We start from the raw sequence: 26,330 nt of genomic DNA, 5'->3' as shown, positions 1-26,330 counted from the left end.
CGCTCCGCCAGTAGGCCATGTAGGACAACCTCCCCAGGTCCGACAGGGGCTTCTCTGGAGATCCTGGCTGGCCCTCGCGCTTCGACAGCAGGTAGCCTAACGAGAGAAGAGGGAAAAAAATTCAAGAACAGATGTTAAAACCACCACGTCACCCTCTTCAATATGGCGGAAACAGACGGGTCAGAGGGCGCGGCTGAGGCTGTCGCTCTTACTGAAGTCGATGAGGAAGCGACCGTAGCCCCTGCGCTGGTACTGCGGAAGAATCATGATACACGATACGTTGTATTTCTGTTGACAGTGCTTTTCCTGGAACGCAGACACAGAGGAGAATTGCGGCGTTAGCGAAGTAAAAAAAAATCATCTTTATGACAAGGCTCAAATCGTTTTTCGCCCCCCCGGACGTACCTTTGAGAAGTAGCCCACAAGGTGGCAGCCTTTGCTGTCGTTCTGGGTCAGGACGTAGAAAAGGAATGGTTCTACGTCGTAGTAGAGGGTTTTATGGTCCAGAAATAACTTGGCCAGTAGACAGAGGTTCTGGCAGTAGATGGTGCTCACGTTCCCGTCCACCTGTGGCGTCAGGTAAAGAAACACATCAACAACGAGTCACACACCGGGCGGTTGGGGGGGCAATTGAGAAAGTGGAGAAGATCCGCGGAGTTCTTCACCTCATACACGGAGACGTCGTCCTTCCGGTAGATCTCGTTGGCCGGAGGGTGGAACCACTCGCACTTCTTCATGTGCTGGTAGAGAATGCTGCGGCTCTTCATGTAACGCAGGCAAAACTCACACAGGTAGAGCTTTGGTAATCTGAGAGGAGGAGGAGCGAGAAGGGAGAGTAGGGGAGGGCAGGGGGGAGGAGGGGGAGAGTGGTTAAAAAATGAACTCTTATAAGGAGTCACTCCTGGGGCGTCAGCTGACCTGCTGTACTCCTGGGGGTAGGGAGACGAATACCACGTCTGGATTTCAAACTTGCCGAACTCGATGACTGACGGACATCTCATCTGGGGGTCTGGTGGCCCCGTCACCCCGACTTTCTGCGAGGAAGCAACAGAGCCTGTTTAGTCAGTTCCGTCAGGCCTGTCCAAAGACATTTTTTTGAAAAAAAAAGTCTCATCTCGTTACCTGTAGCGCCACCTCCTGAATGTGTCTGAAAAGTTCAATGTCTTTTTCGGTCAGGTTTTCGTGACCAGGCAGTTTTTCGTCCTCCTCGTGCCAGTCGCTGCCGTCCTGATTGTCTGGGGATTGAAAGGTATCGTGAGATCGTGACGTCACAGGCGACTTTCCCATTTAAAAACTCCGAACTCACCCAATCTGTCGTCTCCCTCCCCCTTGCGGTTGGATTTTTTACGGATGCGAAACTGCTGGGAGTAGTCCACCACTTCATGTCGGGCCTTCCGACCCTCGGGCGAGGGTGTGAAAAACTTCGAGAGCGCGTCGATGAGACCCTTGGTCTTGTTGTTAAAGCGAAGGTCGCTCTGCGAGAGGTCGTCGTCTTCCCGCATAGAGAAGAGCAGCTGGTCGTCGCCCGGGTAACCGTCGCAGGAGGAGCTGGAGGACGAGTGGGCAGAGGCCGAACGCTTCTGTTGACTCCGCCTGCCCAGCTTCTTGAAGGGCCGCCCCGGTCTGTGGTGAAAAGAACGTTTTGGTTCTGCAGACTGTGTTGCCGTCTGCCAAAGAGCTCAAAAGGAGGTGCTAGAGAGATCGTATATATTTCACCTGTTTTTGGGTCGACCCGGTGTCGTGCTGTAGCGGTGTTTGAGCTGCGGTGACTTTTCCTGCTGCAGCATCGCGGCCTTTTTCCTCGGTTGGCAGATCTGACAAATCCACATGCCTTGGAGAAAAGGAAAGTGGGAAAAAATGACTTTGATTGGATCGGATCGTTGCCGGGCAGATAAAGAGTCCGAACCTGGTTGTAGACCCTGGTCCAAACAAACGTACCATGAACATTTAGTGTTTGTTTTGTTTTGTTTTTTACGATCATGCGCACGTACCTTTGGGCATCCGTGTCAGAGGAGGATCACAGCACTCCATGTGGAAACCCCGATCACAGGAGTCGCAGAAGAGCATGTTGTCCTAGAAGAGACGGACAGAACGTTAGCAGGACTCTCGGAGATTAACGATGTCTGAGTCGTGACCTTTCATGGTGATACGCAACAGTGTTTGAATGAATTAAGTTTGCGTGGGTTGAGGTTCTGGAGGAAAAAAAAAAAAACAGGACTCTGATGCCGTCGGTCTACAACTTTCTGTTGGACCACTAGATGGTGCATTGCAGGGTGACAATTGACAATTGCTATGGTCAGCCTCTACTTTAGGTGGACCACAGAGTAGAAATGGTAAAAGTAAAAAAAAGATTATATCATTCACAACACTGCCCTCTTCAGGTCTACTCTCATATTGCCATGAATCCAGAAGGATTCACACTTTTCTTTTTATTTTAGTGCAAGTAAAAACAGCATAAAAATAACTGGTTTGTCGGTAAGAAGTAGTCGTTAAAGCCTGGGGTATTTCTGAGTACGATGCTTCAATCTTGGTCGCCCACCGATTTTTTTTTGTGTGGACAATCTCCCAATCTTCCCAGAACGTGTCAAACTCCATCAGGTCGGTTAGGGGAACCTTGGTGAAAAGGCCGATTTCAGATCTCTCCTGAGACCTTTAAATCAGGTTCAAGTCTCACAGCTGCCCTGAAGTCACTCCTTTGCCCAGGTGAGAAGATGAACATTTGCTCCAATCCCAAACCCCATCCAAAAACTGGGAAAGAACCAACTCCCTCTCAGGGATGATTGACGGGTGAAAAGCAGAGGAGAAAAGTTGTATGCTGAAGTCACAGTGACCATCGGGTTCTTGATCGCATCCCGGTTCAGTATCCAGAGTATCCTGGCGGCCTGCTCTACGCTCAGGCTGGTTTCTTGTTTTTACAGATGATGGAGGAGCGTGGCGGTCACTGGAACCTCCATTGACCTTCAGTGCCTCGTTGTGGTCCTGTCTCCGGGGAGGGGAGGGAGCAGGGTACGGAACCACTGTTTGCAGTAAACGGCTTGTTATGCTGGGTCTGCCATGTGCTGCGGACTCTGAGGTCTTATAAAGACGGGTATGTGAATTTTCAAACCTTGTTCGTCGAACGTATCACGGGTGAACGTTAATCAGATCTGAAGGACGATTCAAAGGAGTTCTTTTGTACATGTATTTTGTTATAAATATATATAAACAATTCTCATCGTGTGGAGATTTTTTTTTAATGGAAACATCATGACGGAAACATCACGACTACTACGACGTCACATCCACCGGTCATCTCACCGCGTTCTTTCCTTGATCCTGGCAGCTGCTGCAGGTCTTGCATTCGATGCACTGCCACCAGAGGGCCTTGACACGAGCAGTAAGTTCAGGTGAGAACTTCAGACAGGACGGGTGACCTGTAGGTGGAGACAGAGACAGAAGACCAGGTTAGACACGTCAACATTTTGGACATCAGACGGAGAATGTTCCACTCACCACTGTTGCCACAGTCGGCACAGGAGACCAGTTCTTCAGGCTTCTTGTCGCGATTCTGCTCCTTGGTTCCCAAACAGAAGCTGCAGATGGGGATGGGCTCAGCCACCGGCTTCACAGGGAGAGAGAGGGAAACGGAGCAGAAGGACAGGGGTTTAGGACTAGCAGTCAAACGACAGACACACAGTGGCCTTCTGTTCAACAGCCGAGGAACCGAGGCTTAAGATAAACCAGTTCATTAGCTAAATGATATTGTCAAAAAAAAAAAACTGCTGCAGGATTCATGATGCAACGGTATCAACATTACACTGGTTTGATTTTTTTCCTTTTTTCCTATTTTTAGTGGGTATTTCTGAACTCAAGCAACCAGCAACCTGTAGATACAGACGCATCAACACCGCGGGGGCAACAACTGTTGTTTAACAGACAGTTGATCAATTAAAAGCTTGTCATTGTGGTTTTATTACCGTACTTACAAGTGCTGCTACAGTACAACGCCATGTTAACGTTAAATCACAGTACTACAAATACCACCATAGTACTACAAATACCACAGCGGTTACAGTCAATGCCAAAACTCTAATTAGAATTTCTCCTCATAATTATGATAATTGTATTTATATTATATAACATTTGGGAAATTCATCCGACAGTGACGACAGATGTTCGCAGGGCGGACATTGCCCCCCCCCCAACACTTGCTCTGTGATCTCATTCATTGTCATGAAAATCAATCCTAACTAGCTAAGCTAGCTAATCCATTAAACACCGCTGAATGTGTGTGTGTGTGTGTGTGTGTGTTGGCGAAACGCTGATGTAAGAACTCTGGTTGACCCCCACTACAGCTGTGAGCAGAGGGCAAACACGGGGCAGAACCTGCCCTTGCCCATTATGTTGTAACGAGCGGCAAACTCACGCGTGAACACACAACTCCAAAGTTCAGCCTTTCTAAACCAGTCAGAGTGAAATTTAAAACTCAAAGTTTAAATATTTAAACCAACCATGCCAAACATCCTCGGCACAAAGACAACTTTCGTTAAAGTATACATTTACACGATGTTTTGTTACTACTAGTTATAATGAGTATGTGTGTATCGCAAACATAGCCTAAAGCGGAGGTGTCAAAGTCATTGTCAACGGACCAGGGGTGGGGGGGCATCAACGATACAGTTTCTCATGAAGGGTCGGGTGTAACTAAGTAACTGTAACTGTGGGTGTAACTGTATCGATGTAACTACTTCATAAAGTATTATTACGTGTTTTGACAACTGACTATCGTTCATCCAAAGTAGAAATATTGTAAATAAAAAAAGTAACGCATCACGTTAAACTTGGCAGCATCGACTTTATAATAAGGCAATAAAACACTTAAGATCAATGTTGCCACAAGAGTTCTCTGAGGAGACAAGAAATCAGACCACGGTAAGAGGTTCTACAAGAACCAGTTCTGGTTCTCCATCCCTCGTAATACGGATTATAACATGGGCAACACTTTGAGTTTGGTCTACGGCAACAACGACATGAAAAAGACCAACAAGGAAGTTAGTTCACTGTGCAATAACCGTTAGGGTCAGGATTTTGAAAAGTGAAAAAAGCAAAATTCAAGAATAATTCTCTGCGGTATATACACAACTGAGGTTCGACGCCGCCAAGCAAACAACAACAACAACAACAGACTGCAGTCTGAGTCTACGCCTTAGATCTGGGTGATACGGTCCGAACATCTTAACGCAATACCTTTCTAAAAAACATCTGCTACCTCCTACATGAAAAAACATCACTTGTTCTGCGAAGACGAAGATCGAACCGTTGTTACCAAACAACTACATATTTTCATAGTATAGCGCCATCTTTGGCATTTAAAAAAAAAGTGCTATTAATAAAAAAAACAAGTTCTTCTGCTCCTGCAACGCTTTGAACGTCCATTGAAACTGAGCTTCAATGGGGTTTAATTGGTCGGGATTTACAAGGAACCAATAAGAAGGCAACATGGTCTGGTCTGTGGTAAACGGCAGGTTCTGAACGAACTCGTCTGACAGACGATCGGCTTTTAGTCGACTCTAAATATATTTATATTTAGCAGTGATTTGAGCGCATCGTACAACTATTCGAATATTCCGGGACGCAAACAAGGAGTTGTGAGGTGGGTTCTACAAGAAGAGGTCAACAGGAGGCTGATCTGTGATCAGGTTACATCAGTGGGTGTGTCCAGCTCTCTGCCGCCTGCATGTCTGCCTCTCTCTCTCTAACTCTGACCCCCCCTCTCTGACTTCCTCATCTCCTCTTTCTCTCTCTCTCACCACAGACTCAGTCACTCCTCTCTCTCTCTCCCTTTCTTTCTTTTATTATTCTTTCACAATTCTAACAGCTTTTTGAAGGGAGCAGCCCTGCAGCTGCTCTTCAGACCCTGCAGGAGGCTGGGAACCCTCTCCCCCAGACCTCTTTCTCCTTCTCCACCCCCTTCCTCTCTCCCTCCCTCCCACCGTTTCAATCCACCTCCTGAAACTGTCAGGAAAGCCACACAGCCAGCTTTAAGTTAGTACTGAAGCCCTGTCCCAACGCACACACGCGGATGCTAACGACTGTCCTGCTGCGGTGCATGCTACAACTGCTGTGCTTGAAGTTGCCAACCCACAACATTAAGACCATTATCACCGTAAACAGTTTTCTAAAAAAAAAAAAAAACCCACAACGTTTGTTTACTGGTGCATGCACCTTACCTTGTCTTTCTCGTGGGGCAGCAGTCGGACGGCTGGCAGCGATTCCAGGGATAACGCTACGCTGCTGCTATCCTGAGAGCTGCTGCGACTGAGCATAAAGAGCGGGCCCTGCTTCGCCACACGTCCATGGGTCACCGCTCTCTTCAGGGCCACCCTCAGCTGCTGGTGGAAGAGGTTAGTCCCCACTGAACCACTGCTGGACAAGTGAGCCGCCACATCGGCCTGGCACTTGAGGAAGCGCTCGATGTTCTTTAAGCTGGAACCCCCCGGCTCGTGGAGGCCCTCCAGGGCCCGCTTGATCAGCTTGTTCCAGTCAAGTCCTGGTTTCTTTGGCAAATGAGACTGAGATCCACCGCCACTACTTGTGCTGCTGCCACCTCCGACACCACCACTGCTTCCACTGCTGCCACCGCCGCCGCCGCCACCACCGCCACCACCACCACCACCACCACCTCCCCCGGAACTGGACTTTGGCTTGGGAAGAACCAAGCGTCCGGGGTTATCAGGGTCCTTATAGGAATTTAGACCTTTGTTGGTGACCTTAAGGATAGTTCCATCCTTGACACTGAGTTCCAACTGTTCCAAAACAGTTTTGCGGTCCAGACCATGGGACATGTTGACGGCATTGCAAATGCGCTCCTCCGACGGCCTCTGTTTCTGCTTCTTGACCTTTTTGATAGCTTCTAAAATCCATTGCGTATACATGGGATTGGCCAGTTTCACCATGGCGGCGGTCCGAATGTGTAGACGCACTAGGGGATGAGCACGGTTAGCACACGGAAAATTAGATACAGGACGCCAAGGGTTGGCTTGGCCTGCGCCGTAGCGCTGCCGCAGTCTCTTCTTCTGCGCCCTCCTTCTGCTTTCTATCCCTTATCCTGAGGTCGTATGGGGAGTCCCTCGGAAGGTGAGCGTGAACAAAACGGGGAGGAGCAACTAACCATAGCACAGACCCCCTGAGCCAATCCTCACCCCGTAAAGTCCAGTCTTGTCCACCACCAGGTGTCAGCCAGGTGATGACTCCGGGTAAGAAGCAGAAGGCTTAACGAAGAGATGCTGTGCTAGAAACTAAAACTGTTCAGTGCCCGAAATATACCGATACCAACAACGACTATTGATATTGTTGTTGCGAACTTGCTTAAATAGAACACCGTCGCATAAAAACATTTTTTATGCGGATGACAACACGAGGCGAGGAAACGTCTGTCCAGAACTTCATTTCTTGTCTTGTTTTCTTCTACTTGATCGGCAGTTGAAGTCTATAAGACCAGGGATGGAGGAGAAACCACAGATTCCAGCCAGTAGGCGGTGCTGATCATATTTGTGTCTACAGCGCTGGAATCACTTCAAAGTCTGCAAAACACAAAAGGATATGTTAGTGAAGAAACTGCAGCTCACACGTGACCAAAAAAATCAGATAAAGGCAGTGAAAATGTATCTGTACTTTTACTTTTTTAGCTTCCCACAAAAAGAAAGGGCAAAGTTACTTTCTGTTTGGTAGAAAATGAATGCTAACACACACATTGTACAAACAACAATAACAATTAAAAGCAAGAAAAAAGTAAATTTTGACTATTTAAATATGTTATAAAATAAAACAATGTTGTATTAATTTTGTAAAATGTCCATATTACTCTAAGGACGGATCTGTTATACAAAAAATGTGTGGTGACAAATGTTCGAAACATCAACCATCCTCATACTGGCATAAATGATGCTAAAGTTTAAAACTAATCATACAAACCGACCAAATCAAGCCCTAGATTTTGACTGTTCCGTATGATAACAAAGCAGACGGACGTACCACAAAAAGTTCGTTCGTTCGTTTAGTAGGTCTGACGTAACCAAACAACGTTCCCGAAACTAATCCAGGTACCAAAATGTGTCAGTCTCTAACAAGCTAATGACCTTAATTGTATAATTACGAAGAACAACACAGTTACTGTATCACAAGTACCGGGGAAAACAAACTGTTTTTGACTATACAACAACAAAACACTTTGTTGTTCGTTTTTATAGATAAGTCATATACATTTTGTACTTTTGATACTGTTAAAAATGTATCAATTTAAAAAAAGCAACAACATGGACTCGGATGTTGACTGTTGTGCTACAGGGTTGCTAACGTAAACATGATGCAATCAAAACACAGGCTGTTTCCTCCGAATCCCCGGAAGGCTGAATAAAAAACGCAGCCAAAACAACCGGATATATTATCCCAAACAAGTGCGGTCCACCTGACCGGGGGAGATACTTGGCGGCTAAATACCGACAAAAGCATTCCCGCTAACCGCTGTTGTTAACCGAGCTAACTCGAGCGGCTAACTGGGCGAGCTAACGTTCCAGCGGTGTTACTAACCGAAAACGTAAACAGCGTCGAATGTGAGTTCCGCCGTCGCGCAGACGTTAAAAGGCAACATTCTTAGTCAATCCCACAACAGGCATCGCCAAACGCGGCATGGCGAAACGAGGCGATCAATGTTCCTTAAAATGACATTCTAATATTAACGTAAGACCGCGGCCTTGTATCAAGCACAATACATCCTGCGGGCGGCCATCTCGACAAGCGGGCAGAAACGAAGACGTAAGTTTAACGCGTTCCGCTGTTAGAAAAAAAAAGGAAAAAAAAAAAGAAGAAAGAAAAAAGCTCCGCGTCGTTCCCCGTAAGCTTCCCCTCAGCCCACGTAGCCCTGCCCCGCCAGCCGCGTCTCCGCAAATTGTTCCCATATTACCGACTTCTTTCCTCCACCAGTCGCCCTCCCACGGAACGATAACCTACGGTGCAGTGAAGAAAAGGCCGGTCGAGCGGAGGACCTAGGCCTCGGATCCCCATCCTCTGTGCCCCCACCCACCTCCACGACTATCATCCCTCCATATCCCTGCCTTCCTTCAGCTCTCGCGGTTCCCCACAGAAAGCCCGAGCTGGTTCGGGTTTGGTGGTGGAGAGGGGGGCGGGGGGGTAAACTCGAGTAAAAGCGGACCTCCTTATCAAAAGCCCCGATTGGGGTTCTATTCCGCTCCCACGGGACTTACCGGAATTTCGTGTCGAGCCACGGTGGTGAAGATGCCGAAACGCGGTGGAACAAAGTCAATAACGAGCCTAAAAATGTAGGCAGAGAGCAGAGGCTACAGAGCCGACGCCATCTTTGAGGGACACAGAAGCACGGCTGAGTGGGGGAGGGGAGGCATCCAGCCGTCAGGCACGGCCCAGGGACCGTCTGCATGGTGTCAGACGAGGAAGCAGGCACCGTCTCTATAATGTCACGCACGGATCCAGGGACGGGGGGGAAATTCACCGCAAAGCGCGGGAGCAAAGCGGCGGTGTGTGTTGTTGTTGTTATGAAAGGAGTGTGAAACCGGAACTGGCCGCACTCCTGGAGGTGCGCAGTTCAACACCTGCTCCTGTGAAGCACTTCAGACCATCATTTGTGTATATATAAAATATAAATATATACATTTTTACGTATACGTACGTACATTGCAACATTAAAGACCCTTTCAAGTAGTTAGAATATAAGCCCGCGCACATACACACGCGCGCGCCTTTCACTAACTTCAGACTATCGTTATTTGAAATTGGTCCTAAGAATTAGTCCTGAGAGCAAAAATTCTATGACGTTAACTTTGTTGTTAAATTTTTATTTATTAATTTAAAAATATAACAACATTCAGACGTAAGAAGCAGTGGCAATGCTACTTTCTACTTTCTGTTGCCTCCGGTCTCCAGCAACAAGTGCAACAACTTTTGTAGATCTCCACCCCGTGGTCATGGAACGATCAGCTCCAGCATCTTTCAAGAACAATTCTAGTGATAACGAACATCCTGGTTCAGGTCCGAAATCTCTAGAAGGAAATGACACTCGTTGAACGATGTCCTTTTTAAAAAAATGATTTTTCTGGGTATTTTGATAAGAGAAACAAATAAAAGACTCGCCCATGTTGACACTGATTGGTTTACTCAGGTACCGTTGGCCAATCAGGATGTTGCACCTGCTCCATAAACAGGCACACGGTCTCCTTCTCCTCCTCTGTCATGGGCGCGCTACTGAAGGATGCGCGCTCTCGTGTCTACGCTTCAGTCTGGTGTAAAAATCTGAAATATTTTAATTGATTTGTCAACACCAGGGGTCGCTGTCCAAACTCACGGGGGAGGCCAGTGCAATTCTTGTGGAATTACATCGCAAATCGTCGTAGTTTTTTATAAGGTGATATAATTTCACGGAGTGACGTCGATGGTGCGACTTAATGGTTAGCATTAAACTAAACCGACTCCGGACTGCTCCTTTTTAACCAGTTCTACCCTGGAGCTAAGCGTATTACAGGGAAGAGACATGAGGGGGAAAAAAAAAAGTTTCAGGACATCAGAAAGTTTTACGGCGTGCACCCTTTTGACCCCCGTCCCTTTAGGGGCTCTGGAGAACGGTGCATACTTTTTAACGTGATCTCAGACTCCTGATTTTACAGTGAAAAAAAAAATCGGAGAAACTAAAACGATCGAACTGATGATAAACCAGATCTAAAGGTCATCGAGGTCAAAGTCAGCCAATCGGTGACCAGCACATGTTCTGACGATAAAACCGGACTATAAATAATACTCTAAATGTTAGTGTCTTTTATTTTGAAGCTGCTCCACTGTTTCCTCTCTGACCTTCTCTTTTTTTACATTTTTTTTTTTTACAAGACTCTTCACTTTTGTCCAGAAATTGTTGCTAATTACGCGCCAATAATCGGAGCACGCGCGTCCGTTTGTGTGATTTTTATGTCATCGACTGTAAGTCAGGTTTGTGAGAAGAGACTGAGCAGCTTCAACAGACTCCGTTTTCTGTTGGTCCTCCCCAGCTGTCAGCCCCCCCCTCCTTCATCTAACGAGAGGTTGCCAAGGTGACAGGAGGCCACATGTCTTGGGGGTCACTGGCTGAAAAGACTCCATTGTTGTGCTTAAGCCGTCTTCAGTTTGGGGCTCGCCGCCGTCTGAACACTGTTTTATTTTATTTATTATTTTACTTCAGTTTATTGTCCCGGCCCAAAGATGGTCCTCTGACCTGAGGTTGGGGGGGGGGGGGGGGGGGCGAAGTGAGGATGAAGTTTAACAGGTCTGTAGTTAACTATAAGTTAAAACAGCTACTTGGACCAAACCTAACATCACTCATGCTTCTCAGGCTTCCACTAGATGGCGCTGTGACAACACCCATCCTGCACCACAGGCGATGGGAGTTAAGTCTTAAGAGGTCGGAGACTCAAATATTTGGGACATGGAGTCTAGATGTAAGGGTAAACAAAAACCCTAATGACCTGGGCAATAGTTTGTGGAACAACAACGTAATAAAATCGCAGGAAAAGCGGATCAATAAAAAGGATCGATTTAGAGCTGTCAATCAAGCTGTTAGTCAGGTCCAGTAATTATAATTAATCAAGAATTTCTTAAATGTTGAAAAAAAAAATCCCTGTAAATTGTTGGAACAGAGAGACCGACATCAGTAGCTAAAGGTCAGTGTTTCACATCAGGGTTTATTTGTGATAAGATGGAATGAATCATGGACGTGGTTCCATGGATTTGATTCTGCGTTTTTCTGTCGGCATGACAACGGTCATCGCTCCAGAGAGACGGGTCAATGAAGTGAACACTCATCCTTCGTAAAAAACCAAAACCAAAAACAAAAACCAAAAACTTTATTTTCTCTTCTCTAATCTGTGACGTTCATCCACCAGATGGAAAGTTATGACTGGTCCATCTGTAGAGTACATTAGTGGAGACAGTGACTGTCATCAGCACACACACACACAAACACAGGACGTCGGTAAAACCTGGAAGTGAACACAGCAGCAGAAACTGGTCCTGGCCTCTAAAAGACAGGAGGTGGTTTGGAGGGGGTGGGGGGAGCAGTTCTGGGGTCAGTACAATCACCACATCCAGGTCCAGTCCCCGTCACAGCAGATGTGATGTTGTGGTTTTCACCGCTTCCTCCGTTTTATTCCAAGAGTTAAAGATGTCCGGCGTCTCTCTTGACTTTTCCATCACACCGTTTCCTGCGTCTCCTCAGAGGCTGACGTCTGATTGGTCAGACTGGCTCCGACCAGTCGCCGGCTGCTTTTCCTCCTGAGGCTCCGACTGGACTGAGAGGGGGTCCAAGGCAACCAGGCCAGACCGACGTCGCTGTTGTCAGAGACCACGTTGCTTTGGTTCCTCAGGCTGCGGCGGACAGAACGCTGCCTCCTGCTGGCCACATGTTTAAAAACATCTTCGAAATAAAAGTCGACCTGTGAGGGAGCCGAGTCTGAGTTGCTGCTGTTGTTGTTGCCTCTCATGTCCCGCTCCGGTTCCTGTTCCACTTCATTTCCCGCCAGTGGAGGAGAGTGAAGGGGTTCTGATTCCTCAGCGGGCTCAGGGTCAGAGGTCAGGTCACTGTTGACCAATGTCTGTTTGGCCGAACTCTGCTGAGATGAACTTTGGTCTTCACTCTGCTCCACACCAAGGAGGTCAGAATCAGCAGCTCTGGCCCGTCTTTTCTTAGCTGAGTCGGGTGGCTGGACGCAGTTGTCCGACGTCTGGACCACCACGGGGGGAGTCGGATCCTCTACGCTACGGGCGATCTGGGCTGTGAGGTCGGTTTCTGAAGAGGCGCCACAGAGAAAAGGAGAAAATGTAAAAACAACGACTTACAGAAAAAATATTAACACGTGGAACATAAAATACTACAGGACTTGACCACTGACGGATCAGTCAGTACCTGAGGACGCAGCTGCCTCTGCGCCGGAACTATGCCTCTCCGTGATGGGGCTCAGAGTTGGGTTCTTGGAGGCGTACTCACGAGAGCCGTACAGTGAGCGGTCAACGCCCCTGCTCCAACGGCAACTTCCCGCGGAGGATTTCTGTCAAAAAAACAAAAAACAACTCTGTCGTCATGGAAACGTCGACTGTGAAAGTTCGAATACGGCAGTAAATCTAAGAAGTAAATGACGGCGTCATCGGAGAGGTCAGTGGTTTAAGTCTTTGGATCTAGTCGAACTGAAAGACAGGTTAACGAATCAGGTATGGGACCAGGTCATTGCTTCGCAAGTCACAAGGAAGTCTCGAGTCTTTGCACTCAAGTCCGAGTCAAGTCCCAAGTCCTGCCGTTTCTGTTTCAAGTCCTTTTAAAGAAAAAAAATACTATATTTGCACAGATCACCGCCACTCGTTTTTTGTTGACCACCTCGTAGTTTTTAAACCCGAACAACACGATCTTTGGTATAATTTTTCTCTCACCCGCGCGTTGTTCGACAGCTCTTCCTCATCGGTTGTCCCGCAATTTGATTGGCTCGACGCTATCGCGTCAAAACAATGTGGGTCTAACTTAATCCTTAATGACTTATTTTATAATCTGTGGGTTTTGGAGAAAGTACTGAATCTTGTCGAGTCAAAGGGCTCAAGTCCGAGTGAAGTCACGAGTCGTTGACGTAAAAGTCCAAGTCGAGTTTCAAGTCTTGTCATTTTGTCAAGTCGAGTCATCAAATTGATGACTCCAGGAGTCTGATTCGAGACCAAGTCATGCGACTCGAGTCCACACCTCTGGTTAGTAGTAGCGGTGTAAATCGGCAAAAATCTGGCGATACGATACATATCACGATAAGGGGGCAACAATACGATATATTGCGATACTTTAGTCACGACAATATATTGAGGTGTCCTCCCCGCCCCCAGTGTAGCTGTAGTCCAAGTGTGATCCCTGTACAATCAACTAGTGGTCGGAGGTTTAAATGCAACACAAAAACCACTCAATTTGCATTATGCGTTAAATGTGCTGTAGACTATCAAAATAAAATATCGTGAAAACTAAATATTGCGATATTTCACTTTATTGATATTCTGACACCCTTCGTTAGTAGATGTGAGGTGTACCGCAGTTGTGTGACTGTCTCACCTTCATCTTGCCACAGGCCGCCCTGGCAGAGGAGCGCGTCGACCTCCTGACAGAGTCGTTTTTTTTTGCCCTTTTTCTCCCGGATGTCACTGGAGCCGCAGCGTCACGCGTCCCGCAGGAAGTGATGACATCACTGTCAGACTCTGAGGAATAACGTTGTAAATATATAATATAAAAAATATATTATAGTCTGTGTAGGAGACTCACCTGTCTGAAACGACACCTCCTCACCCGAGGCAGAATTCACGCTCGACGGCTGAAAGTCCAAGCATTCTAGGATTTCAACAGACAGTGAGAACTTTTACGTCACAGATGCGTCCAATCCGCGTTCAGAAACGACACAAACCGCTGTAACGTACCTGCGTCGCTCGACATCACAGCGAAGATTTCCTTCGTGGAGGGGAGAACAATCTGGAAAACAACGTGACTCCAGTAAGAGCTTTGACGATTTTCTCCGTCTCAGAAACACAGACAAAATACTAGGGATGTCAGAGCAATTATGCTAATATCTGGCCAATAATATCTGCCGGCCAATAATATCGTTCAGATATTAGCATAATTACGTAATACCTGTAAGAATAGTTTTTTTTCCTCTGATAATGAAAACTAAATATTTAAAAACTAAATATTGAAAACTAAATATTGCGATATTTCACTTTATTGATAGTCCGACACCCTTCGTTAGTAGATGTGAGGTGTACCGCAGTTGTGTGACTGTCTCACCTTCATCTTGCCACAGGCCGCCCTGGCAGAGGAGCGCGTCGACCTCCTGACAGAGTCGTTTTTTCTTGCCCTTTTTCTCCCGGATGTCACTGGAGCCGCAGCGTCACGCGTCCCGGAGGAAGTGATGACATCACTGCCAGACTCTGAGGAAAAATGTTGTAAATATATAATATAAAAAATATATTATAGTCTGTGTAGGAGACTCACCTGTCTGAAACGACACCTCCTCACCTGAGGCAGAATTCACGCTCGACGGCTGAAAGTCCAAGCATTCTAGGATTTCAACAGACAGTGAGAACTTTTACGTCACAGATGCGTCCAATCCGCGTTCAGAAACGACACAAACCGCTGTAACGTACCTGCGTCGCTCGACATCACAGCGAAGATTTCCTTTGTGGAGGGGAGAACAATCTGGAAAACAACGTGACTCCAGTAAGAGCTTTGACGATTTTCTCCGTCTCAGAAACACAGACAAAATACTAGGGATGTCAGAGCAATTATGCTAATATCTGGCCAATAATATCTGCCGGCCAATAATACCTGTAAGAATAGTTTTTTTTCCTCTGATAATGAAAACCCGATAACCTGCAAACTAATGATGTGTGCCCTAAAATTAGTTTTGGGGAAAAACAGCTGTATATGAAAGTGAAGGTCACTAGATGGCAGCATCGCAGCTTCTTTTATTAATTTATTTTAATATTTAAAGGGTTGTATGCTGGTTTGTATAGATAAATAAGTAAATATCACCAGGCCCTCAATAATATTTCTAATATTTGGGTGGTAAGGGGGATGAAAAAACTTCTGTCCACTAGGGGGAGTATGGCAGAAAATAATTGAGAAACACTGCTTTAACCCATCACTTTAGTGAGCAGGTGTATCGGTTGATATCAAAATCGAAAATTAAGTGTTCGGACAATGTCGGAAAATATATATATAAATATATAAATGTATATCAGACATCCCTACAAAATACAAGAAATACTGTGAGAAGAGTTTTCCCCCAATGTTGTCACGTTCACCCCCGTCTCTCACCTTAACCTCCTCCTCCTCCTCCACGTCAGTCCTTTCTCCCTCGTCTTCGAACGTCACCCGTGACCTGTGAGGAAGCATCAGCGACGGAGAGGCACTGAGCTCAATCAGGCTACTGAGATCAGGCCGACCGCACGTCCTCGGGGTCTCACTCCGCCCGGACTTCTTCAGCACTGACTGAAGCGTCAGGCCTCGCGCCGGGGTGGGGGCACGGAAGGGGGTGCCTCCCTTCTGTAACGGAGTGCTCGGGGGCAGGTTCTTATCGAATAACTCAGGGGAGAGAAGGCCTCCAAAGTGAACTTTCTTCTCCTTCTTCCTCACAGGAGACGTCCCAGAAGAGTCTTCGTCTCCTGCCGAGAGTCAAAATGTCAGATTCGCCACTACAAACCTTCAAACATCTGAGTATAAAAAAATGAACTTGTGACGAATATTTTTTAGATCCAGACCCAGACAACAGTTTAGATCCATTACCTGACGACCTGATCCCCGACACAGAAGGACGACAGGGGGTGAGAAGGGGGAAGACGGGATCTTCATGTGGTGGGGGGACAGAACTCTGAGTAGGGAGAAGTTCCTTCTGTTGAAAGATGAAAAATGAAAGGACCCCTGAGCTGGACCCTGGTCTGAGGGTCACCAGTAAGGGCGGGCACACACTGTACGATTTTAGCGTGTTTTTTACCCGATTTTTGAGACGCACGACCTGGCGACTCTCGGCCCGATTCCACGTTTCGTCGGGCGTCTTTTTCCATACAGTGTACAGGGTGGTAACAAGGGCCGATTATCTGTTCCCGAACCACCGTCGGACGGTCGGAAGAATTTCTGACATGTCGGAAATTTTTTATCGGCCGACAAATTCTTTCGCACAGTGGAAAGCGCAAAGTGATAGTAACCATGGCGAGGCGTCAGTGGCACGAAAATATGGAGGCGAGATTGACAGAGCTGTGGCACTGTCCACGATAAACGTAATAAATAAACAATAAACGTACTGTCCATGTTTATCGAGCCATCTCTGACTCCAGATGCGCTGGCGCCTCTTCTTTTCCGAAATTTCAGTGCACAGTATTGCAGCAATCATAAGGACAGCCTTCTTCTTTTTGAATAGCATGTTAATGCTAGCATGTAATAACCAGCGTCTGCGCTTTCAAATAAATCTTTATTGACAGCTGTCATTAGACAGGACAGTCAGCAAGGGGCGACGGGCCGTTTTCACCCGCACAGTGTGAGCTCTCTGGTCGTGTTCGATGATCGGACCGTACAGTGTACAGAGTACATAAATCATGTACATCATAGACGATCACTCGTACAGTGTGTGATGGTATCAACGACAAGAGAAAAGTACAACCAAAAACGAAACACTACCTCCTTCAGGTGAACAGGACTCGGGGGGGTCTCCGATGGTGGGTGGTTCTCCTTACCGTTGTCATCTGTTTGTCCAACAAAGATACATTAACACGTCAACAAATGAGTTCCGCAGAGACAGAGATAAATTTGATTCTAAAGAGGGCTTCCCCCCAGTGGTCACCTCGTGTCCTCTCCTGCTTTGGTGTCAATTCATAAACCTCCTTTTCCTCCAAGTCCATCAGGTTTTGGAAGGATGCAATCTTCTGTCTCAGGGTCAACGTAGCCTGAGGAGGGAAGGGGCAAACGTTGACGGATATGTTGAGATGTATTCATTGTATTTAGTCTTGATTGTAACTTGTCATAACTGGTCTTAATTAATCCAGATTATTAACATCGCTGTAAACTACTGGAATACAAAGACCTCAACAGCACCTCTAGAGTTCCAACTTCTCTGACGTAACGTACGTGACTGGAACTAAACGCTAACAAAAATACAAATGAACTAAAAAGTACCACTCCGATCTGATCTTTTAAATCCCGATACAGGTACTGATACCTAGCCTCCGATACCAATCCGATATTTTAGTTAAAATAATAATAATCATCATCTTCATCATCATCATACCGGTGTTGGTGGAGTTTTCATCCTCTGTTGTGCCATGAAGCGAATGAGAGTGTTTGTCTCTGGTGAACCTCGAACACCAATAGTAGAGCGCCTCCGTCTGGCCTTTATTTTTGCGGGATTGTCTATAAGAGAAAAAAAAAAAGTAATTAAATTTGTCATAACAATCATCGACAATATACATTCTGAATGTAAACAAAGCGATTCATTTTTTGTTTGTTTGGTTTTGTTTTTTTTTATGGAGAACATTTATTTACCTTTGCTCGTCAACAGTGTTGGGATAAAACTCTGACTGCTGATGCCAAAATGACATGGTGAGAGTTCAGAGAAGTGTGCGGGAGTGGAAGAGTTGTCAAAATCCGGGTGAGACATTGTCACCTTCTTGTCTCCCTCTGAGTTGGCAGCGCTCATCTCATCGCCTGGCATCTGCTGGTGAACCGACCACGAAAACAAGTTTAAGATAAAAAAACAAACAAAAAAACCAAGCAGCAATAAAAACTCAATTTTTTAAAAGTCAATTACAAATAATGTTATTTGTTTTGTTGTCAGACAGGTGGCTGCACAGGAACCCATTTTTTACCTGATTTCAGTCACAAGGATGTTTACTTTGAAATTTAAAGATAGAACCTGTAACTGAAGCCAGTTTGTGGTAAATAATAATCACATGTTGTTGTTATATATATATATATATATATATATATATATATATATATATATATATATATATACATACACACATATATATATATATATATATATACACATATACTGTATACATACATGTATACATATATGTAAATATATATATAAGTACATATATACATATACATACAGTTATATACACATATAATATAAAATATATACACATATGTATATACATACATATACAGCATGTATGTGATAACAAATGCATGTATGTGTAACATACACATACATATAACCCAGTTTGTGGTAAATAATAAGCACATGTTATATATACATACATACAAACATAGATATATATACATACATACATATACAAATGTACTGTATATATATGTAGCAAGGCAAGTGAAATCGATAAAATCTAGTGTCGACTAGACACGTCTACTACAAAAAACTTAGAATCTTCCAGAAACTTCCAGCCGCTGCATCTCTAATTAAATTCCTTTAACTTCACAGTAGATTTTAATAAGTTAAGGAGTGAAAGACTGGTTCGTGTTTCGCTAAAGCGCTCACACTGACTATTTACCAAATTAAAAAGGAGAGTAAAACGGTGTATATTTTTTTCACACACGGGATAATTAAGTTTGTGATTAAAAACAAACATTATTTTACTGTTACTGTTCTCGGTTGTTACGAATTAAACACCCGCCGACATGGTTTTTATTATGTCTAACAGTCTTTACATGTAACTTTAGCCTAGCTAGTCAAAGAGCTAACAACGAAAATAATGCGAAATCCACAGACAATTACCTCGCATTAAAAAATACCCGTTATGTCCTTCGGTTGCTACATTATAACAACGTTATGGATTAAAATGTTGATAAAACAGTTTTTTTTAAAAACTAAAAGGAGAACAGAACCGCCGGTGACAGTTCAAATAACCAGAGGACGGAAGCGTGGTGACGCTATAACCGTGTATCACTCCACGAAAACTCTCTTAAATTATTATTATATATTTTGCCAAACAAAATCTAAAACATTGAGTATAATTTAGCATTTGTATTTGCCGCGTAAAATAAACACTTACTAAAAGAGACGTTAGACAGAAGGGTGAAGCTGTTTTGTCAACGTTGAAGAGCGGGTCGGAACTTATTTAATATGAATTGACCAATAGGAGCGGTCCAGTGAGAATCACGTGATTTACTTTAGCGGAACTACACGCTGCCCCTTCAAAATAAAATGTCGAGTTCGCTCTTTCTGTTATTGTCATTCGACAATAACTTTTTTGTCAAAATAAATCCCGGTAAAGCTAAAGCTGTGTAGCTAGCCATGTAGCCGGTCCTAGGTTAGGTTAGGGACTGTCTGACAGATTACATCTTTTATTTGCTTTAGCGTAGGCTGTCACTACGGAAGCGTATTGCTGCCACACTGCGAAAAAAAGGCTCAGTTTCACGTAATTACGTGATAAGTTTTACCTTACTACGTGATTAGTTTTGCATTATTTCGTGATAAGTTTTACGTTCACTTATTTTGTGATAAGTTCGACGTGAACGTAAAACCTATCACGAAATAACGTAAAACGTATCACGTAGTAACGTAAAACTTATCACGAAATAACGTAAAACGTATCATGAAATAACGTAAAATGTTGTCACGTAGTAATGTAAAACTTATCACGTAATAACATAAAACTTATCACGTAGTAACGTAAAACGTATCACGAAATAACGTAAAACGTATCACGTAATAACGTAAAACGTATCACGAAATACCGTAAAACGTATCACGAAATAATGTAAAACTTATCACGAAATAACGTAAAATTGATCACGTAGTAACGTAAAACTTATCACGTAATAACATAAAACTTATCACGTAGTAACGTAAAACTTATCACGTAATAACATAAAACTTATCACGTAGTAACGTAAAACTTATCATGAAATAACGTAAAACCTATTACGAAATAACATAAAACTTATCACGTAGTAACGTAAAACTTATCACGTAGTAACGTAAAACTTATCACGTAGTAACGTAAAACTTATCATGAAATAACGTAAAACCTATTACGAAATAACATAAAACTTATCACGTAGTAACGTAAAACTTATCACGAAATAACGTAAAGCTTATCACGTAATTACGTAAAACTGAGCAATTTTTCCTCAGTGTGGCAGCAATACGCGTCCGTACTTTCTCAGAAACACTAAACCATATATATATTTTTTCTTTTTATCCAACATCGTGTTGATCGAAGGGATATGTCGGAGTAAACCCAACATTAAATAACGTAAATAACCAACAAGGGATCGTCTGCAGCCATCTCTCTCTCTCTCTCTCTTTTATTTTTGTATATACACATATAAAAAATAAGAACATATGTACAATGATAATAAATATCAAAACATTTGTACAAGTGAAATAAGTTACTTAACATATTTTAAAAAACAAACATTACAGACCAGCGATGTTGCACAAAAACAATGCCGAGCAGAAAAAAAAAAAAAAAATTCAAAAAGTGTTGAAGGAGAGAAATGACATAAGAAGAAGCGTTGTTTCATAACTGAGCCGAAGGACATGCCGCGGACTGGATGTGCACTCTTTTTTTTCATTCTTCTTTTTTATTTTTCAGAGGAAAGTTTTTTGGGACTTTTTCACAAAAAATCTGCAAAATCTCCGACTTTCGGAGCTTAAAAATATATTTTTTCATAAGTCACAATGCAGTGCATATTTTTCTTTTTTTTTCCATCACTCCATTTGTTTACATTCAGCAACTGGTCGCCGACATCTTCAACCTCACACGCCATTCGCGAGAACGAGACTTCGTGTGCCTATATACAGACTTCCTGTCAGGTAGACAGGGCTACGCATCAAAAATCATACGTTAGAAAAAAAAAAAACCACAGACGTTTTGTTCTTGACTAATAACTGTACTGTGGAAAAACAGAAGCGTAAAAAAAATAAACGAAATAAAAAGTCGGTGTCCGGAGAAGGTTATCAACGTAACTCTGAAAAAAAAAAAAATCATATCAGATCGTGAATTTACAGTGGAGTACCGAGGCCATACTGAGGGGGAGGAAATACTCAATTTTTTTGAGACAAAAATTAATAAAAATATGCTTGTAACATTAGCGGAAGAAAAACGTGTTTAATGACGATAAAATGGCGTACTTTTAGGGTAAAAAGTGCTAAGTTAGCATTTATTTGGGAAAATATGCGATAGAACGATCACATCATCTTGAGATATTATACTCTAGCATTGGTTGCACAAATGAGAGAAACGTTAACGTCACCGCGTCGCAATGTTTACAACTAACATTACGATGATGTATTTCAACCTTCTCAAAATGGCCCCCGATACTCTGTGGTGGTGTGAATATATTGACTCGTGATTTCATTTAAAAGTCGGACTCTTATCATATATACATACATTTGCAGGGAGGTGGATTTTAAATAAAGCTAATGTAAATAAAGTGTCAGCGGAGCTGTCACCACCAGTGTACGATTTTTTCTTCTTTTTCTGTTGCGTTACAATGGCGTGGACACAGACTGATCAACAACAGACAAAGACAAAAATGAATTGGTCAGTTTTCAGGAAATGATTCAGCCTCGGATTCATATCAAACAACAGTAAACACAACGGTTGAATTCACGTCTCTCTCTGTGTGTGTTTTATCAGCAGGTAAACTACGTAGACGTCGGCCCAGTGGGTGAAGGAATGCTGAAATAAAAAATAAAAAAGTCTCAGTTTTTTAAAGCAGAAAGAAGCCAGTTCACTGCTGCGCATGTAAGAAACCAACAATAAAACCAGGGATTCATTTTTTTAAATTATTAACATTTCACTCGTCTTGCATCATTTTTTTTAAAGATATTAGTTTAAGTCAAAGTAAAAAAAAACTAACAGAAATAATTCACTTGTACAAGGACGATGATCATCATCATCAAAGAGGATCATGCAACATTCTGCAGAGAAGTGACAGCTTCGATAATCGTATTTATAAATGATCTACATCCGTTCTTCACATCAACGACTTTCCTTTTCGTTTTTCCTTTACCTCCGTCCTGCTGTTTAACCCCGCCCCTCCTTAACAAAAAAAATTAAAATTAAATAATTTAACATTTAAAACTTTTAGGGAACATTTCTATTATCACATGTAGGGTTGGCAGTGTTTGGAGGTTTAACTTGCCCGTTTTGCGACCGAACAAAACGGGCAAGTTTGGCGTGGAAGCTAATGCTAACACTTACGTTTGTCAATAAATATTTTTATTTGACTTATTTACTTTTACTGATAACCAGATAGCGTGTTTATCGGTGCATCGTTACCAATGCTGGGGGAATTGGCTAACGGCTAACAGCTAACAAAACAGCAGCTATAGTTAATGCTTGATAAACGTATTTGTACTGTAGCATCCTGTGCTGGGCAGTGAGATGCTAACACACGTTTGCATTCAGTTGCTAACACCCGTTAGCATTCAGTTGCTAACACACGTTAGCATTCAGTTGCTAACACACATTAGCATCTCGCTTCACTGAAAACAAACGGTGAAAATCGTTTTTTGAATTTGACACTTGATGCTTCGGCTCCGCCCATTATTAGCATTTTTGTTTTTCGTCACATCCTGTTCTTTTTTCTACAATAGTTTTTTTTTTACTGCATTTTCAACTACAGCGCCTCAACAGGAGACCTCCGGATAAAAAAAAAACAGACAGGAAGTGGAACAGCATGCAAGGAAGTATGCGCTAATCAGAGCATCAGTCGACCAACCAGCATGCTAACATGCAGATATTCACTTATTAGCTGCGATGTTGAATCGTATAAAAAAATTAGGCTAAATTAGTCGATTAGCATAAACCAGCAAGTTAAATTATAAACCGATAGATAAAAACAACAAAAGTCAGTGGAGTTAGTCTGGGGAACAAAAAAAAAAATAAAAAAAATAATAAAATGTTAATTGAAAACAACATTTTTAACATTTGCGTTCTCTCCGATAGCTAAGAAGATTAGCAGCTCACAAATAAGAATTGAGCTGAAGACTTAGCTTAGCGTTAAGAAAAAAGTCGCGCAGAAATTTAAGTTTTTGTTCAGTTTTCTCAAAAAAAAAAAAGTGCATTCTTCAGATATGAGCGTTGGATCTTTGGTAAAGCCAATCAAATCAGAGAAGAAATGTTTCGTCATTAAAACAGCAGACGGTTATTTCTACGAACAAACAATAATTTTGTTATTATTATTATTATTATTGTAATCTTTCCCCGTGTCACTGACGGCAGAACGTCGTTCTGGTGGTAACAACAACAACAACAACAACAACATGCTTACACATGGAACTCCACGACAACCGTTTGAACTTTGAACGTGACGTTAACGTGAGAACAGCCAGATCAGCAGGGTAAACAACGCAAACGACAGAAACAGAAACACGGCCGAGCAGCACTCGAGCAGAACCGATTTCTGGACAGAACTGAACGAAATACAGCGCTTCTCAAACTGTGTCACGGTACCACTGCTGGTACACGGGCTCCCTCTAGTGGTATATGTAAGGGACTCCTCGAGTCACTTCATATAGTTCTTTTTTGTTTTTTGTTTTAAATACAGGTAGGTGTTCACAATCTGTAGGACTGTACAGTGGCCTGTAGGGGGCGTCGTAAACCACCATGTGAACGTGCATTTAAGGGTCACCGCAGGGTTTAAGAGAGACTGTAAACACTGACCCTAGCAGGAATCGAGGGAGGTGGGGGGTAACACTGCTGTTGTCCGTAAGACGTAGAAACACAACAACAACAACAACAACAAAAAAACAACAATCAAAAAAACCATGGCAGCAGGTAAAGCAGGAGGATCAGCAGGTAAATACCACCGTGTCTCCGGACACTCCTTCATTTTGAAAAAAAAAAACCTCCTCTAAGATGCACTTGAATCAACGTCACCTCCTCCTCCTCCTCCTCCCCAAAAGAACATGATTGTCGTCTGGCGTCCACATTAGTTAGCCTTTTTTAACTACTCTCGCACCCATGGCTCACAAGTACAAAAAGAATCGGAAGACGGGCTCCCAGTGTTCAAGTGCAATAAGCTGAAAAAGTCTCGAAGAAGACCAAGTCGGACAGTCCAATGTTTCCGAACGTCTGTCGGGACTGAGACCTCCCCCCCTCCTCCCCCTTTCATCTGCAGACTCCTGCTGCTCTCGCTGTTTTTGGTTTTCCAAACGTACAAAGTTACTCCGGCGTCGGAGCGCGTCGTCCACCGCCGGAGAATGTGTTTTTTTTAAAGAACATGCTGTGTTTAATAACCGTCGACAGTCAACCACACAGGCAACGGTAGAGCAGCACAAAGGAGAATGAACAGCTTTGCCTCTGAAGCAGAGAAGTGCGCCCTCAACAGGAGGGAGGTAGGTTGGTCGGTTGTTTTTTTCATTTCTCAAACAATCGCGCAACGAGGGTAGACGGCCCCTAGACAGACGACTCCTCGGGGTTTGCGTCGGGCAGAACGCTCCTCTGCTGCAGGGTGCGTCGAAGCTCTTCCTTGAAGGGACTGGCGTAATTGTTCCCGTCCATGCCCAGGCCCCCCAGCCCGCCACCGCTAGCGCCAGCACTGCTAGCCCGCTCCTCCCCCGCTGTGCTCAGATTGAGGCGGATGTAACCGTTGCTACCGGAGCCTCTGATGTTGGTCAGGCTAAGACGGCTGGGGGAGTGGATGGGCTGGCCAGGGATGGCGCTGGGTGTGGCCGTGCTGACACTGTTGGGGCCTAGGGCATGACCGGGAACGATCTTCAGGGACCCGTCTGAGTAATAGTAGTTGGCGCCCGTCTCCCAGAAACGGTCCTCATCGCTGGGCATCTTGCTTGGCACGAAGGTGGGGGGCTCCTTGGGCAGAGTGATGGGATACACCAGGGTGCTCTCTAGGGGCTTCATGTCGGCCCCCTTCCCTAAGGCCAGCTTCAGCCTCCGGCGCAGGTACAGAGCGGCCACAAAGAGCAGTAAGCAGGCCGCTCCCAGGGTGATGACCAGAACCCAGAACAGACCCATGCTGCTGTCCGGGGCGCGGGCCTCCATGAAAACTGGGGAGCTGTCCACCACGGCCACCTGGTAACGCTCGGTTTGAAACCTGACCCCGTGCTCCTCGGAGTAGCAGATGTAGCGCCCGGCGTGCGTCTGGCCCGCCGACGGGATCACAAGGGCTTTGAGGGTGAGGTCGAAGCGAGGCCCGCCGGCGTCCGGGTCACCCAGGAGGAGCTCGCGGTCGTTCAGCACCCAGCAGGGCTGAGCCAGGTTGGAGACCAGTTGGCAAGGCAGCACCATGTCGGACCCCACCACCACCGTCACGTTCTTCAGCCGGGAATGTTCTGTGAGCAGAGACAGAAGGGAGTCAGGAGTCCAGTCAAATCTGGGAGCAGGTTTTTTAAAGACGTGTGACTCTGTACCCACCGGGACTGCTGATGGAGACCGTCTTGACAAACTTTGTCTTCCCTCTGCTGAATCTCCTCCAACATGAGGTCCTGCGACAGTGTCGACGTGGACCTGAAGGTGGAAGGAGAAGGTCAAACACCTGGAGTGGAAAAACCCCACTCTTTACAGAAACACATTTTTTTGGGGGTTTTTTGGCGGGTTTGTGGGTCTCACCCGCGGTGCAGGTCAATCCGAACACAGGCCTGACCCTCGCTGTCCCAGGCGCAGTACGGGTCTCTGGACAGCAGACAGTCTGGCAGGGACTTGTAGCGGCTGCAGTTGGCCAGTGGCAGCTGGAGAACCTCGGAGCGAGAACCCACGTACAAGTACTTCTGAGGGACAGACGTCCAAGAAACAGAAAAGTCAGAAAAGTCGCTCTTCATTTCACTTGAATTTTTTTTTTGGGGTCTTTTTTT

General features: G+C 44.6%; 3 protein-coding genes across 7 annotated transcripts in view; all 3 read right to left on the bottom strand.

Annotated features, from left to right (window-relative positions):
* kat6a (K(lysine) acetyltransferase 6A) overlaps positions 1-9,633 on the bottom strand; it is a 14,771-nt gene extending 5,138 nt beyond the window's left edge. Inside the window, 12 exon segments of the mRNA XM_025053438.1 lie at positions 2-96; positions 213-306; positions 406-567; positions 666-807; positions 919-1,034; positions 1,123-1,235; positions 1,307-1,831; positions 1,992-2,073; positions 3,298-3,413; positions 3,493-3,601; positions 6,210-7,562; positions 9,243-9,633. Of these exon segments, the coding sequence (XP_024909206.1) occupies positions 2-96; positions 213-306; positions 406-567; positions 666-807; positions 919-1,034; positions 1,123-1,235; positions 1,307-1,831; positions 1,992-2,073; positions 3,298-3,413; positions 3,493-3,601; positions 6,210-6,935 (2,280 nt within the window). The 5' untranslated portion in view covers positions 6,936-7,562; positions 9,243-9,633.
* A 2,067-nt stretch (positions 9,634-11,700) lies between these two features.
* Positions 11,701-19,685, bottom strand: cdca2 (cell division cycle associated 2). Of its 5 annotated transcripts, none has more exons than XM_008336562.3 (15): positions 19,558-19,685; positions 18,083-18,254; positions 17,829-17,950; positions 17,385-17,487; positions 17,222-17,286; positions 16,334-16,439; positions 15,866-16,212; positions 15,193-15,244; positions 15,041-15,106; positions 14,834-14,976; positions 14,470-14,521; positions 14,318-14,383; positions 14,111-14,253; positions 12,938-13,079; positions 11,701-12,820 (listed from the first exon to the last, which is right to left on the bottom strand). In XM_008336562.3, exons 2-15 carry the CDS (start codon positions 18,249-18,251, stop codon positions 12,225-12,227), a joined length of 2,172 nt encoding a protein of 723 aa, XP_008334784.1. In that variant the 5' UTR covers positions 18,252-18,254; positions 19,558-19,685; the 3' UTR covers positions 11,701-12,224. The 5 variants fall into 5 exon arrangements, with proteins under 5 accessions (XP_008334784.1, XP_024909191.1, XP_016898315.1 ...); XM_025053423.1 differs by having other exon boundaries at positions 15,872-16,212; XM_017042826.2 differs by having other exon boundaries at positions 18,083-18,251; positions 19,558-19,640.
* Positions 19,686-20,787: 1,102 nt separating this feature from the next.
* Positions 20,788-26,330, bottom strand: part of sema4c (sema domain, immunoglobulin domain (Ig), transmembrane domain (TM) and short cytoplasmic domain, (semaphorin) 4C) — a 13,562-nt gene continuing 8,019 nt past the window's right edge. The window contains 4 exon segments of the mRNA XM_017043300.2: positions 20,788-25,811; positions 25,894-25,948; positions 25,950-25,986; positions 26,089-26,246. Of these exon segments, the coding sequence (XP_016898789.1) occupies positions 24,919-25,811; positions 25,894-25,948; positions 25,950-25,986; positions 26,089-26,246 (1,143 nt within the window). The 3' untranslated portion in view covers positions 20,788-24,918.

This window comes from Cynoglossus semilaevis, chromosome Z (genome assembly GCF_000523025.1).
Source record: "Cynoglossus semilaevis isolate Cse_v1.0 chromosome Z, Cse_v1.0, whole genome shotgun sequence".
NCBI classification, from domain to species: Eukaryota; Metazoa; Chordata; class Actinopteri; order Pleuronectiformes; family Cynoglossidae; genus Cynoglossus; species Cynoglossus semilaevis.
The sequence above is the reverse complement of the archived record's forward strand: the minus strand, read 5'-3'. Positions and strand labels throughout refer to the sequence as shown.

Coding starts and splice junctions, on each gene's coding strand:
- cdca2 (XM_008336562.3), bottom strand. CDS start 18,251: ATGCCAGGCGATGAGATGAGCGCTGCCAACTCAGAGGGAGACAAGAAG. Junction 14,977..15,040: donor GGAGGTGTCGTTTCAGACAG/GTGAGTCTCCTA, acceptor ATTTTTCCTCAG/AGTCTGGCAGTGATGTCATC. Junction 13,080..14,110: donor CGGCCTGTGGCAAGATGAAG/GTGAGACAGTCA, acceptor TTTTTTTGACAG/AAATCCTCCGCGGGAAGTTG.